Consider the following 16011-nt stretch of genomic DNA (forward strand, 5'->3'; position numbering starts at 1 on the left):
TGAGGAGTCCTTTTACCAAACCGCAATAGAAAGGGTCCTTTTTGCCACACGCTGTGGCCCTTTTTACCGCAGCAGGTAACAACCAAAAAATGGCATGGCCATGTGGTAAGATTTCACTTACTGAGTGGCCATGTGGGGAGGGAAGCATTTAATAACACCCATTGAGAGGTGTTAAGGGCTTCCGCACAAACCCAGCGGTAACCGGGTAGCATGCAGTGCTGGAAAATATCTAGCTATTTTCCGTAGTGCAGCAAATGGCACGCACCGGGGCTGGAGCTACTGTCAGCGCCCGCGTTCGGCCTATGGCAGTTCCAGATTAGCGTGCGGTATTCTTGGGCTTACTGCTGCTCTGTAAAAGGGTTCCTATGTGTTTCTGCCATGTATTTAAATTGTCTTTCCAACTCTTGTTAAGCTGATGAAGGGTGAGGTAAGATTGATTCCTCAAACTTTCATCACAAGTGGACTGTTCTGCCTCCTATTTAAACTTGGGTATAGAATATTCCTCTTTCTAATCTTCAGGTATGCATATTATTGTGCGTTTTGGTCTTTTATACTGTGTAGTAATGTTCTGGTGTACATTTCTAATTTATTAAAATTTGATATACCACCTATCAGATGTCCACATAAGCATTTCACAGTGTAAAATATATAAGAAGAAAATTATAGAGACAGTTGTCGTCGTACTCATTAGAAGGATAATTTCAGCAAGAATCTTAAACTTTATCATGGGTTTTGTTCCATTTCTATGGCAGGTTTTTGGAAACTTGTCTTCTATACTGTTTAACTGAACTACCAATTCAATGATTAGTCTGTTTTTGCAACTTAGTTAAATAAAAACAAATTGCTGGTTTTTTTTTGTTTATTTTCCACCTGCCTTATCAAACAGTCCTTTTAATATCAGTTTCATAATACGTGTTAATATTTTTATTTAATAATTCAGTCGTTGGAGCCTGCATTTTTAACCTTTGACATTGACTATAACCTCTTTCAAGGTCACAATTCCTATGTGTAGGTCTCAGAGTTAAGTGTACAGCATTTCAAAATATATTTATTCCTAAAGAAACAGGAGCTGGTTTTAGCTTCCTTCTGCAGTCATAATTTAATACTCTATAACGTTCTCTGTCTTTTTCCATCTCCGGTCAGGATAAGTGTTGTGATGTTACTCAGCCTAAGAATCTTTAGTCCCATATTTCTTGTTGGTGGCCCTTTTCTCAGCACAGTAATTTTAAGAAACACAAAACAAAGTGAACGCTGTGGCCTGATTGGTTCTCCCTTGACAAGGCATCTTTACTCTCTCTCTCATCTAAGGGAAACCAAGAGCACCTGGGCAGCAGTGGTGTACTTAGGAATGAATGCACCCCAAGCGTAAAAATTATGATGGGTCCCCTGTAACTCTATCTATCGCACAAGTGGGGTTGGGGAGGAGGGGGAACCCCTTCAGAGCTCCAGTAAACATACCTTTCAAAAGCAAACACATTCTAGATCTTTATAGAAAACCTGTCGTAGTAATAGAAACTGAAATACAAGTTATAAAAGACGCACATTTTCCAAAACTGACATATTCCAATTAATGCATTCATAAAAAAATTCATTTGTCTACCTTTGTTGTCTGAGTATTGCTTTATCCCTCTGTTTGTCTTCTGCTTTTTCTTAACTCTTTCCAGGGTCTTCTGTCCTTTTGACATTTCTTCTGTATGTCCTCCATCTACCTTCCCTCTGCATCCCTTTATCAGTTCTGTCGCTTCTTCTCTCTCTTCATTTCCTCCTGCATCTTACCTTTGATCCCCTGACCCCAGGTTCAGCATCTCTCACCCTCTCTTCCTCCACTTCTTCACGAGTCCAGTATCTCTTCTCTATCTCCATTCCACCCCCATGCAGGTCTGGGATTTCTTTCTGCTGTTCTCCCCCCCCCCCCCCCCTGGCAGGAGTCTGTCACCTCTTTCTGTTTCCCCTATCTCTCTTGTACCCCTCAAACGGGTGCAGTGTTTCTCTGCTGTCTCCTCCTTCCCCCCTTTGAGGTCCACATCAACCTATAGGAACAACCCCCCCCCCCCCCCCAGATCCTTTGGAATCCCAGTGGCTGACCGGCAGAGGCATCAGTGTAAACATCTCTGCCTGCACCCAGTCCCGCCCTATCAGTGCCTTTCCTCTGCTGTCCTGTATCCTGTGACATCACTTTCGCTCACAGGAGGCAGGACAGCAGGGGAAAGGCCTTGGTGGGACCGGGTGCAGGCAGAAGTGTTTTCATTGCTGCCTCTGCTGGTCAACTGCTGGGACATTGGGGGATCCGGGGGGGGGGGGGGACGACGACAGCAGAGAACACTGGACCCATGGGGGGGGGGGGGGTAGGAGAGAGATGAGAACAGAAAGAAGTTCTTACAAATACTGCCTGTGTTGGTCAGCCACTGGGATTCTGGAGGACCACATAGGAGAGAGAGGCCATAGGCTGATGCCAGTCTGCACGCCGGACACCTGGGCGGGGAGGGAGGTGTCAGGAAGGAAACAGAGAGGTGACATGCAGAATGGAGAGCAGAGGGCAGCTGCAGCCATGGGCATTTTGCTGGGCTGAGCTTTATGGTCTCAAGATCCAGAACTACCTCGCAATCTCGCCTTTTTTTTATGGCACAACGAGTCCAAAAGACACACAGAATTTTTTTTCTAGCACCATTGTTATGGAACTCCCTACCACATTATTTACGTATTAGATTGAATTTAGAGAAATTTTGGATGTGTGATCTATGCTAGAGAATTGGCTCAGGGCAGTTTTATTTTCTTTTAAGCTGATTTTATCTATTTGATTTTATGTTTAATCGTATGTATTAATTTTATATTTGATTTTATTTTGTAGCATTCCTGTAAACCTTTCTGTTTTTATAATATGAAAGGCAGTATTTCAAATCCAGTAAATAACATTAAATGATGAAACATCTCACCAAGGAACCATTTCAATATCTCTTCTACACATGTGTAACGATAGTTGCGTCTCTGTGAAAGACGTATGAATCTAAAAATGTAATTGCTTTTCTTCTGGTGTGTGTCTTTGCCCTCTCCTAGTGTCCCTGAGCAACCTGCGCATTTTTGGGGTGCTTCAAAGGCTCAGCCTGACCTATCTGGTGGTGTCTGTTTTGGAGCTTCTGTTTATTAAAGCCATGCCCAACAACTTTACCTCGGTGAGTCATACTCAGAAGAGTCACATTAAATATATATATATATATTAAAAGTCATAACTTTGCATTCAAAACTTAAAGGTGTATCACAACTTGAAGTAAAAATAATTTTCCTTGAGGTTATCCATTGAGATGGTATTTCTTTAAGTTACGCTTGGTTCTTAAGCTATACCCTTTGTTAGATGGTAAGCTTTTCCAGACCGTAGTACAAGGATATCATCCTTCATCTTGGCTAATACAGTGGACTTTTGTTATTGTTGTGTTATAGTTGGTTACAGTGGCGTAACTACGTGGGGCCATGAGGGCCTGGGCCCCCCCAAATTTCCTCTGGGCCCCTGGTTTTGCTGGCTGGGGTCCCCAACCCCTGCCATCTGAAGTCTTGTCCAGCGCTGGTCTCCGGTGCCGCCGCCGCATTGCCTGCCCTGCTCTATCTTCCTTTTAGTGAAACTGAGCATGCACAATTTCAGTAAAAGCAGTGTGCAGGACGTGAGGGGAAGACAGAGCAGGGCAGGCAACGTGGCGGTGCTGGACAACGCTTCAGCTGGCGGAGGTTGAGGACCCCTGTCAGCCAAGGTATTTGCTGCGGCAGTGGGTGGGGAGCGGTAGGGCGGTGGCAGCATATTTAGTTCAATTTATTGATTTTTTTTTTTCCCAAATCATTTTCTTTTTTCAGCCTTTGAGGCAGAAAATTAGCTCGCCATTGCTGAAAAGAAATGGTATTCATAATTATATGTGCACTGAAAAAGCGAAAGCAAAGGGAGGAGCACTAAGCTCAGCTCTTGTGCGCGTGTGCCAGGCAAAAACAAAGGTGAACCACACGTTGGCGCCTGTTTTCTGTGCCTTTAAATATAAATTTAAAAATTATTATTTTTTTTTAAATTAAAAGGCTTGTATTTGGGCGCTGTGCACAGGCACCGACCGGTATGTGCTTTCACATTCAGGTTTACTCAGACTCACGCTCCTAACTTCACCATATCAAAGGCTTTGCTCAAATCCAAGTAGTTAACATCTAACATGTCCATTATCTATCAAAATCAACTCTGTTAGGATTCACCAGGGTGTGACTGGCACATACCACCATTAAATAAAAGGAAACTCTATTTCTGTACAGCCTTTAATTGGCCATTCAGGCAGCCTTTGTTTCAGTTGAAGCCTCCCACCTCTACATGGGACATCAATGTGGTTTTTAACCCCCACTGGCCAAAACCTCATCTGAGTCTCAAAACTTAAGATTGCTTTAGTTAGTGGTCACTTGAGTCCTGTGCTTAGCAAGCTCCTGACTTCAGCGGCTTACTCATCTTATGCTGGGTTTCATAGTACGTTATTAGTTTGCATGTGTCATCCTTCTTTTTATTTTAACTTTAAAGTTTTTATTGAGAGTTTAACAAATATTACACCTCAAAATACTGAACACGTTACATTCCTTGTAAGACAATTAGCCTTCAACTACAGATATATACATAAGTACATAGTTCTCTTTCCTATCTACCCACTCTCCATTTTTGTCGCCCCAACCTACCCTCCCCCTTCCCTGAATCCAGTTATCCCCCTTCCCCCCGCCCTCCCTCCCAGTCCAACTCCCTTCCCCTCCTCTAAACTTGTTAACTCAACCTTTATATTACACCCAGTATGTTATCCAAATGTACCCACTCTTCAGCATCCAGTTTTAAACGCCCCATTCTGCGATCTGTTAATTTCTCCATCTCAGCCACAATTTTAATTTTTGCTGCCCATTGCTGTCTGGTCGGTCCCAGTTTTGATTTCCAATGAAAAGCTATGAGTAGCTTTGCTGCCGCCAGACTTATGCGTTTTACACGTCTTTGCCATTTTAAACCCCTTCTGTTCCCGCCCCCCAGAAGGCACCATTTAGGGTCACATGGGAAATCAACATTTAGTGCTTTAGTGAGAGAGCACTTCTGCCCAGAAAGTTTGCAGAATGGTACATGACCACCAGATATGCCAATACGTTCCCACTGCTTTCCCATAACGCCAACACTGATCATTAGCATCGGGATGCATCTTTTTCACTCGATCTGGTGTCATCCTTCTTAAGTTGGTGTCGGGCTTCTTAATTAGTCAGATCAGCATTTTTCATTAGGCCACACCCTAACAAGAGTGAAGCAGCTCTCCATACTTGGGATTACTGCAAAAAGGACAGGTTTATTCTGACCCCTAAATCCCATACTTCTCAAATTGACTGGCGTTAGGTGAGAAACCTACCTGATATTGTCTTAAATTTTTAAGGCTTGTTGCTTAATCAATTTAATTAGCACTGGGAAACCTCTCTTTCTGTCTTTCTTTCTTTCTGTTCCTGCCAAACTCTGATAGAGGGGAGGGGCATTTTTACATAGCTGACACTGCTATAATTATTGGCAATATCTAGATTTATTTAAAAGTAAAGTTATTAATATCTAGGGCAGTTTTAAAAAGTAAAATAAATTGTAAAGTCCTGGATCAGACACTACCATTTTGGTCCATTCAGCTAGAGAATTCCCTTGATAGCAGCACTTAGCTGACCCATTGGGATTTATAATCCCACCCACCCCAGGGTTGTCCACTCATTTATAGACAAACCAAGCCTCATTAACTTTACTCCACAGTCATACACAGGCAGTCTTGCAGGCTGATACTCCAACATAGTACACCTGTTCATACCCATTTCAACCAATCAGGATGACTTTTATTCTCTGCAATAATTGTGCTGCTTTAGTTTCAAGGCCAATCATCTGGAAACTTAAAGCTTGTCCTATCTGTCTTCAGCTATCTACTTTAAAACAAGAGCTCTATAAAGTGATGCAAGAATTAGATGCAATTAAAGCAACTTATAGGACTGTGCAGAATCATAACTTCTCACCACTGCCTCAGAGAATAAAACCACAAAGGAACAGATGGTTCACAGTAGGCTCAAGCAGAATTCGTCATGTGACACAGAAGCATCTGCCCACACAAGTGTTGCCACTACAAAATTCTTTTGCTCCACTACAGCACTGTGATGTTCCTGAAACTAAAATTGAAGCAGAAGAAAAAGAAAAAGCAAGGAAGAGGGAACAAAAAGAGGAGAAGGTACCCAAAGAGAAAAGACACTCACAAATCACTAAACCCAAAACACATACTAGGAAATGTAGTTGGAAAGCAATGACCACAAATGCTCACAGTCTAAGCAATAAAATTCATGACCTTCAAGCCCTGATGTTGGAGACTGACTTGGACATAGTTGCAGTCACAGAGACATGGCTCAATGGTTCCCATGAATGGGATGTAAACATACCAGGCTATAATCTTTTTAGGAAGGATAGAGAGGGACGTAAAGGTGGAGGAGTAGCTCTGTATGTGAGAAATGATATCGCAGCAACTGAAATGACAGGGAAGTGGGGAAAGGAAGAAGCGATATGGATCACCTTAACAAGAGAGGATAGAACCTTGGTCCACGTGGGTGTTGTCTACAGACCCCCGACACAATTGGAGGAACTGGATAAAGATCTGATCGCTGATATTCAAAAGTTGGGGAAGAAAAGAGAGGTGCTGTTGTTGGGAGATTTTAATCTGCCGGATGTAGATTGGAAGGTTCCTTCTGCGAAATCGGAAAGAAGTAGAGAGATTGTGGATGCTTTCCAAAGTGCTCTGCTCAGACAAATGGTGACGGAACCCACAAGGGAGGGAGCGACGCTGGATCTGGTGCTCACGAATGGAGATAGTGTGTCAAATGTCCGAGTGGCTGCGCACCTGGGAAGCAGTGACCATCAAACGGTTTGTTTTGATATAACGGCTCATGTGGTTAGCGGCCACTCTTAACTCAAAGTCCTGGACTTCAAGCGAACTGACTTTAACAAAATGGGGGAATACCTGAGGAAGGAGCTGATGGGCTGCGAGAACGCACAACATGTGGAAGGACAGTGGTCCAAGCTGAAAGAAGTAATAAACAGGGCCACAGACCTTTATGTAAGGAGAGTAAATAAAAGCAAGAGAAAAAGGAAACCGATAGGGTTTTCAAAGCAAGTGGCTGAGAAAATAAAGGCTAAAGAGTTAGCATTCCACAAATACAAAAAATCTCAAGTAGAGGAACACGGGGAGGAATACCGGATGAAACTGAAAGAAGCCAAGAGAGAGGTACGTCTGGCGAAGGCGCAAGCGGAAGAACAAATGGCTAGAAATGTACGGAGGGGAGACAAAAACTTCTTCAGGTATATTAGTGAAAGGAGAAAGACTAAAAAGGGGATTGTGAGACTAAAAGATACAGCAAAACGCTATGTAGAAAATGATGAAGAAAAAGCCAATTTGCTAAATAGATACTTTTGTTCTGTTTTCACTTAAGAAAATCCTGGGGAAGGACCGAGAGGGACTGGCAAAAGTACACCTGAGAATGAAGTGGATAGAGCACCATTCACGGAAGAGAGTGTATATGAACAACTTGGAAAGCTAAAGGTGGACAAAGCCATGGGGCCAGACGGGATCCACCCCAGAATACTGAGGGAGCTCAGAGAGGTTCTGGCGGGTCCTCTTAAAGATTTGTTTAATAAATCCTTGGAGACGGGAGAGGTTCCGAGGGATTGGAGAACGGCGGAGGTGGTCCCTCTTCACAAAAGTGGTGATAGGGAAGAAGCTGGAAACTACAGGCCGGTAAGCCTCACTTCGGTTATTGGAAAGTAATGGAAGCCATGCTGAAGGAAAGGATAGTGAATTTCCTGGAAGCCAATAAGTTGCAAGATCCGAGACAACATGGTTTCACCAAAGGGAAATCGTGCCAAACGAATCTCATTGAATTCTTTGATTGGGTGACAGGAGAATTAAATCAAGGACGTGCTATGGACGTCATCTACTTAGATTTCAGCAAGGCTTTTGACACGGTTCCCCACAGGAGGCTCTTGAATAAACTAGAAGGGCTGAAGATAGGACCCGAAGTGGTGAACTGGATTAGAACTGGTTGACGGGCAGACGCCAGAGGGTGGTGGTAAATGGAGTTCGCTCGGAGGAGGGAAAAGGTGAGTAGTGGAGTGCCTCAGGGATCGGTGCTGGGGCCCATTCTGTTCAATATATTTGTGAGTGACATTGCCGAAGGGTTACAAGGTAAAGTTTGCCTTTTTGCGGATCACACCAAGATTTGCAACAGAGTGGACACCCCGGAGGGAGTGGAAAACATGAAAAAAGATCTGAAGAAGCTGGAAGAATGGTCTAACATTTGGCAATTAAAATTCAATGCGAAGAAATGCAAAGTGATACACTTAGGGAGTAGAAATCCAAGGGAGGCGTATATGTTAGGTGGGGAGAGCCTGATAGACACGGACGGGGAGAGGGATCTTGGGGTGATAGTATCTGAGGACCTGAAGGCGATGAAACAGTGCGACAAGGCAGTGGCCGTAGCAAGAAGGTTGCTAGGCTGTATAGAGAGAGGTGTGACCAGCAGAAGAAAGGAGGTTTTAATGCCTCTGTATAAGACGTTGGTGAGGCCCCACCTGGAGTATTGTGTTCAGTTTTGGAGGCCGTACCTTGCGAAGGATGTTAAAAAAATAGAAGCGGTACAAAGAAAAGCGGGACCTGATGGTATTCATCCCAGAGTATTAATAGAACTAAAAAATGAACTTGCGGAGCTACTGTTAGAAATATGCAATCTGTCCCTAAAATCGAGTGTAGTACCGGAAGACTGGAGGGTAGCCAATGTTACTCCGATTTTTAAGAAGGGTTCCAGAGGAGATCCGGGAAATTATAGACCGGTGAGTCTGACGTCGGTGCCGGGCAAGATGGTGGAGGCTATTATTAAGAATAAAATTGCAGAGCATATACAAAAACATGGACTGATGAGACAAAGTCAGCACGGATTTAGTGAAGGGAAGTCTTGCCTCACCAATCTAATGCATTTTTTTGAGGGGGTAAGCAAACATGTGGACAATGGGGAGCCGGTTGATATTGTATATCTGGATTTTCAGAAGGCGTTTGACAAAGTGCCGCACGAAAGACTCCTGAAGAAATTGCAGAGTCATGGAATCGGAGGTAGGGTATTATTATGGATTAAGAACTGGTTGAAAGATAGGAAGCAGAGAGTAGGATTGCGTGGCCAGTATTCTCAGTGGAGGAGGGTAGTTAGTGGGGTCCCGCAGGGGTCTGTGCTGGGTCCGTTGCTTTTCAATGTATTTATAAATGACCTAGAGATGGGAATAACTAGTGAGGTAATTAAATTCGCCGATGACACAAAATTATTCAGGGTCGTCAAGTCGCAGGAGGAATGTGAACGATTACAGGAGGACCTTGCGAGACTGGGAGAATGGGCGTGCAAGTGTCAGATGAAGTTCAATGTTGACAAGTGCAAAGTGATGCATGTGGGTAAGAGGAACCCGAATTATAGCTACGTCTTGCAAGGTTCCGCGTTAGGAGTTACGGATCAAGAAAGGGATCTGGGTGTCGTCGTCGATGATACGCTGAAACCTTCTGCTCAGTGTGCTGCTGCGGCTAGGAAAGCGAATAGAATGTTGGGTGTTATTAGGAAGGGTATGGAGTCCAGGTGTGCGGATGTTATAATGCCGTTGTATCGCTCCATGGTGCGACCGCACCTGGAGTATTGTGTTCAGTACTGGTCTCCGTATCTCAAAAAAGATATAGTAGAATTGGAAAAGGTACAGCGAAGGGCGACGAAAATGATAGTGGGGATGGGACGACTTTCCTATGAAGAGAGGCTGAGAAGGCTAGGGCTTTTCAGCTTGGAGAAGAGACGGCTGAGGGGAGATATGATAGAAGTGTATAAAATAATGAGTGGAATGGATCGGGTGGATGTGAAGCGACTGTTCACGCTATCCAAAAATACTAGGACTAGAGGGCATGAGTTGAAGCTACAGTGTGGTAAATTTAAAACGAATCGGAGAAAGTTTTTCTTCACCCAACGTGTAATTAGACTCTGGAATTCGTTGCCGGAGAACGTGGTACGGGCGGTTAGCTTGACGGAGTTTAAAAGGGGTTAGATAGATTCCTAAAGGACAAGTCCATAGACCGCTATTAAATGGACTTGGAAAAATTCCGCATTTTTAGGTATAACTTGTCTGGAATGTTTTTACGTTTGGGGAGCGTGCCAGGTGCCCTTGACCTGGATTGGCCACTGTCGGTGACAGGATGCTGGGCTAGATGGACCTTTGGTCTTTCCCAGTATGGCACTACTTATGTACTTATGTACTAAAAGCTACGAGGATGGTATGGGAGTTGCGTTCCAAGACGTATGAAGAGAGACTTACTGACCTGAACATGTATACTCTGGAGGAAAGGAGGAACAGGGGTGATATGATACAGACGTTCAAATATTTGAAAGGTATTAATCCGCAAACGAATCTTTTTCGGAGATGGGAAGGCGGTAGAAGGAGAGGACATGAAATGAGATTGAAGGGGGGCAGACTCAGGAAAGATGTCAGAAAGTATTTCTTCACGGAGAGGGTGGTGAACGCTTGGAATGCCCTCCCGCGGGAGGTGGTGGACATGAAAATGGTAATGGAATTCAAACATGCGTGGGATAGGCATAAAGGAATCCTGTGCAGAAGGAATGGATCCACAGAAGCTTAGCTGAAATTGGGTGGCGGGGGGAAGAGGGGGTTGGTGGTTGAGAGGCTAGGTTAGGGGAGGGCAGACTTATACGGGGTCTGTGCCAGAGCCGGTGATGGGAGGTGGGACTGGTGGTTGGGAGGCGGGAAATACTGCTGGACATACTTATACGGTCTGTGCCCTGAAAAAGACAGGTACAAATCAAGGTAAGGTATACACATATGAGTTTATCGTGGGCAGACTAGATGGACCGTGCAGGTCTTTTTCTGCCGTCATCTACTATGTTACTATTACAAAAGCTCCCACTTTCTACCTGAATGAACTGAAGACCATTAGCATTCTTTCTTTTGACCCCATAGAACTAGCAATGCAGTGACAAAAATGTTTAATTTCCAGTTGAGTAGCAGAATGCATTTCCTAATGTACCTGACCAAGCTTTCATAGAAGGGCATTTTAGGGCCATGGTGTACTTACTATTCTGATGCCTACCTTTCTGGAGAAGATTAGCAAGATAGCAATTTGCAAATCAGATTAACTGTGATGTGACCTCTTTTGAGATGGTAGTTCTGGACTGTCTGTCGTCCAAGTTCTCTTTGAGAGGTACAATTCAATATTCTTATTTCCAAGGCCAAGACTTTATAATTTTGGATTATTTTTTATTTATTTTTTTTAAATATAAAGAACACACATGCACAGCTCTGAAAGTTAAAACAGGGATCTCCTAGTAAAAGCATGTTCTTGGCCTTTGGCGACTGTTGTGTTCTCCAAGACAGTCCCGAGTTAGAGGGTTCCAGTTATGTGAGCATGATGAATCCAGTAGCGTAGCCAGAGTTTAATTTTTAGATGGGCCTGGAGGTGGGCTGGGTGGGCACAGGCCTCGCATTTCCTCTCCACCTGCTACCAACCCCCCCCCCCGCCCGCCGCCACCGCATTTCCTCTCTATCCGCCCGCCGCTGCATTTTCTCTCCACCCGCTACCCCCCCCCCCCCCCCCGCACATGGTCAGTTCTGGTCATTTTTATTGACCTGAAGCGCCGTTCTCCCTCCATCACCGCAAAGGTGGGACGCAGGAAGTTGCAGAGTAGGCGGGACGTGCCTGAGGAGGCCCCGACGACGTGCGCTGGCAGAAGGCTGGCTATGGGAATCGCCGGTGCTAGAGGGAGAACGGCGCTCCAGGGCAGTAAAAGTGAGCACATCACATGGACGGGGAGAGCGGGCAGAAGAGGCTGGGCGGGCCTGGAGCAAAAGTGGCTGGGCCTGGGCCCGTCCAGGCCCACCCGTGTCTACGCCCCTGGATGAATCTGCTTGTCTTCAGAGAAAGTAAGATTGCTTACCTATAACAGGTGAGACAGATTCATCCTAATCCTATTGAGAGGAGAAGCTGCCCCTTTTTTGTTTTTTTAAAGCTTGGAGGTGTGGTAACTGAGTAGCTACAGAATCACCACTGTGCAGACGTCATACACGTGTAGTGAAATGTTTTAGCTCTTACGTGGAAGCGCTGGAAAATTTGCTCTTCATGGGAAGCAGCAAAAAAGAGAGGGGTCTACAAGTACACAAAATAAAGTAGCAAACAAAGCACAAAAGGGCCTTCAGAGCTGGAACAATGGTACAATCTTTAATGAAATGGACCCGACACTCAAAAGCGCCTGCCTCAGGGGTCAAACTAGTATTCCTTTAGGTGGGAAATAACCCGAAATGTTCTTTTATAGGAATGTTTTAGTGTCCAGCAAATTGTACCAGACACTCCCAAATGCAGTAGTGCGGGTCAGAATAAAACCGCCAAACCAGCTCTGAAGGCCCTTTTATGCTTTGTTTGGTGCTCTTCTTAGGGACACATCTCGAGGTCAGCTTATATTTCTGCTGATCTGCTGTCTCCAGAGAATATCTGTTATAGGCAAACAACTATTACCTTACTCCCACACCCTCCCACCAATCCTCCTACTTCTCCTTCCCCCCTATTCTCTCACACCAAATCTCCTGACTAAAACAACTCACCCACCCCCTCCCTAACTCTCCCACCTATACTACCCCTTCTCTCGCAATAACAAATAACTACTATACTGCTACGCTAAGACAACGCTGCTACAGATTGTACTTCTGTCTGTAATTCACTGAAATTCTAACTACTATGTAAGCCGCATTGAACCTGCCATGAGCAGGAAAGCGCGAGGTACAAATGTAATAAATACATTTTATCCAGTGTGATTACATTTTAATACTTAAAAATTCATGTGGCCCCCAGATGATGAACTAAGTAGGAGACCTCAACTCCCCCCATCATCACTACTTTACCCACATCCTGCCTCTCCCACCACCTGTCTAAGAAAGTGACCACAGAAACATTTATTGCATTCAGCACAGAGTTCTGCGTTATGGTATGATCAAAGACCCCCCAGTACTCTGCATTGATTTCTGGTTTAACAGGAAGCTCACACAAGAAGAGGAAACAAGGCCTGTGAACTGCTGGGCAGTGGGTCATAGTGGAGGTCCAGAGTGAAGGGGAGCAGGCCTGTTTCTGACCCCCATTCACTGATGTGATTTTTATTTGGGGTCCCGATCCACAGTTGGAGAGCCACTGGTGTAAATAATTTGCTATCTAACACAATTGTGTTGTCATTAGAGTAGTAGTGTTGTCTAGTATGGATGCATTTAATACAATCAAAATTGAGAATGTAATATGCACTTTAATTTGGATAGTCATTTTAACTGTCTTGTTATCAGTATCACACATTTAAAACAGCAGTACTCTATTCTGAACTTTAAGGGCGCAAGGACTATCGATTTTCATAGTTTTCAAGTCTTATTTCAGATGCATTGCACATGTTATTTCTGCATTTCTGGTTAAGTGGCTGTGGTTCTTTATCTTTCAGGGTGGGGCTTGGGCCCCTCTCCAGGACGTTGTCATGTACTGGCCTCAGTGGATTTTGGTCATCCTTCTGGAAACTGTTTGGCTGTGTCTGACCTTCTTGTTACCAGTACCTGACTGCCCACTGTAAGGAAGCTAGATCCTGTTTCATTTTCAGTTTTTCCAACTCCTTGATTTCATTTTTCCTTTTTTGAAGCAGCAGCTTTTAAAGTATTTCTCACTTTTGTGCCTTGCATTACCAATATACTGTAACTCTCCTATCATATTCCTTCCTAAAGGAAAAGTCCATAGACCGTTATTAAATTGACTCGGGGAAAATCCACTGCTATTTCTGGGATAAGCAGCATAAAATGTATTGAGCTTTTCTGGGATCTTGCCAGGTATTTGTGACCTGGATTGGCCACTGTTGGAAACAGGTTGTTGGGCTTGATGGACCTTTGCTCTGTCCCAGTATGGCAATACTTATGTACTTATGTATTTTTTAGGCTTCTAGCAATCGTCCGATATAATTTGCAATCGTTCAATTCTGTTTCCTGTATATTTAATGTTTACGTCTGCCTTTATTGCAGCCTCTCTTTCGGGATGCCCTAACTTCTCTGTTTTGATAATATCATTCATAGATACCCCAGTCCAAACCATGCACTCATTAGCAACTGTCAGCTTTCCTCCAAATTCTAGTTTGAAAGTTGCTCTATCTCTTTTTTTTAAACATTAGCACCAGCAGCCTGGTTCTCCCTTCCCCAGAATATTACCCAGTTCCGAAAAAAATTAAATCGCTCCTCTCTGAACCTTTGTTTAATCTGTGCATCGAGATTCCAGAGCTCTGCCTTTGCCTTGGGTCCTGTACATGGAATGGGGAGTGTTTTTGAGAATAAAGAGAGAAGCAAGTACTTGACAGACTTAGACAAATGAGAATATTTAAGGCAGTGGGGCCTGATGCAGCACACTTCACAGCTCTGTTTAACTCATCTTTGGAAACGGTAGAGATTGAGGAATTGGAGGAGAGCAGATCTGGCGCCACATGTGGGAATAACTACAGTTCTTTGAATTAATTTCAAGAGAGAATAAAGGAAACTTTTAAACATAAGAATAGCCGTACTGTGTAGGTGTCCTGCTTCCAACAGTGTGGCCAATCCAGATCACAAGTACCTGGCAGAATCCCAAATAGCAAGATTCCATGGTACCAATCTCAGGGCAACCAGTGGCTTCCCCCGTGTCTATCTCAATTGCAGACTAAAGCTTTTTCTTCCAGGAATTTTTTTAAACCCAGATATGCTAACCGCTGTAACCACATCCTGTGGGAACAAGTTCCAGAGCTTAACTATTCTTTGAGTGAAAAAACATTTTCTCTTATTCATTTTTAAAGTATTGTCATGTAAACTTCATTGCATGTCCCCTAGTCTGTATACTTTGTGAAAGAGTAAAAAAAAAATCGATTCACTTTTACCTGTTCTACACCACTCAGAATTTTGTAGACCTCTATTGTACCCCACTGCCTCACCCCTCATCAGTTGTTTCTTTTCCAAGCTGAGGAGTCATAACCTCTTTAGCTTTTCCTCATACCAGAGGAGTTCCATCCCCTTTATCATTTTGGTCACCCTTCTTTGAACCTTTTCTAATTCCCCTATATCTTTTTTTCAGCTACAATGACGACAATACTCAAGGTGAGGTCGTACCATGGAGCAATACAGAGGCATCATTCCTTTCCTAATAATTCCTAGCATCCTACTAGCTTTTTTGGCCACCGCCACACACAGGGCAGAAGATTTCAACATATTGTCTACAATTGACACCTAGAGCTTTTTCTTGGGTGCTGACTCCCAATATGTATCACTTTGTATTTATTACACATTAAATTTCATCTACCATTTGGATTCCCAGTCGTCCAATTGCCTAAGGTCTTCCTGCAATTTTTCATAGTCCGCATGTGTTTTAACGACTTTGAATAAGTTTGTGTCATCTGCAAATTTGTTGTTAAATTTCCAGATCATTTATAAATGTTAATTAGCACCGATCCCAGTACAGATCCCTGCCTCACTCCACTGTTCACCCTCCTCCCCTTAGAAAAATGGTTATTTAACAGGTACCCTCTGTGTTTTGTCTATTAACCAGTTCCTAATCCAGAAAACAACATTGCCTCCTATCCCATGGCATTATAATTTTCTTAGGAGTCTTTCATGAGGGACTTTTAACAAAGTTTTCTGAAAATCTAGATACACTACATCAACCAGCTCACCTTTATCAATGTGATTATTCATTCCGTCAAAGAAATGAAGCAAATTGATGAGGCATGGTGAATAAGATCGAAAATACTATAATGCCTTTGTATTGCTCCATGGTGCGACCTCATCTTGAGTTTTGTGTTCAGTTCTAGTTTCCGTATCTCAAAAAAGATATAGTGGAGTTAGAAAAGGTTCAAAGAGGAGCGACCAAAATGATAAAGGGATGGAACTCCTCTCGTATG

General features: G+C 43.7%; 1 protein-coding gene across 5 annotated transcripts in view; it reads left to right on the forward strand.

Annotated features, from left to right (window-relative positions):
- HGSNAT (heparan-alpha-glucosaminide N-acetyltransferase) overlaps window positions 1–16011 on the forward strand; it is a 108576-nt gene that overhangs the window by 46928 nt on the left and 45637 nt on the right. For all 5 annotated transcript variants that reach the window (XM_030194548.1, XM_030194549.1, XM_030194550.1 and 2 more), the window contains 2 exons: window positions 3055–3170; window positions 13552–13673. In XM_030194548.1, the coding sequence (XP_030050408.1) occupies window positions 3055–3170; window positions 13552–13673 (238 nt within the window). The remainder of the gene's footprint in view (window positions 1–3054; window positions 3171–13551; window positions 13674–16011) is intronic.

Source organism: Microcaecilia unicolor, chromosome 2 (genome assembly GCF_901765095.1).
Source record: "Microcaecilia unicolor chromosome 2, aMicUni1.1, whole genome shotgun sequence".
Classification (NCBI taxonomy): Eukaryota; Metazoa; Chordata; class Amphibia; order Gymnophiona; family Siphonopidae; genus Microcaecilia; species Microcaecilia unicolor.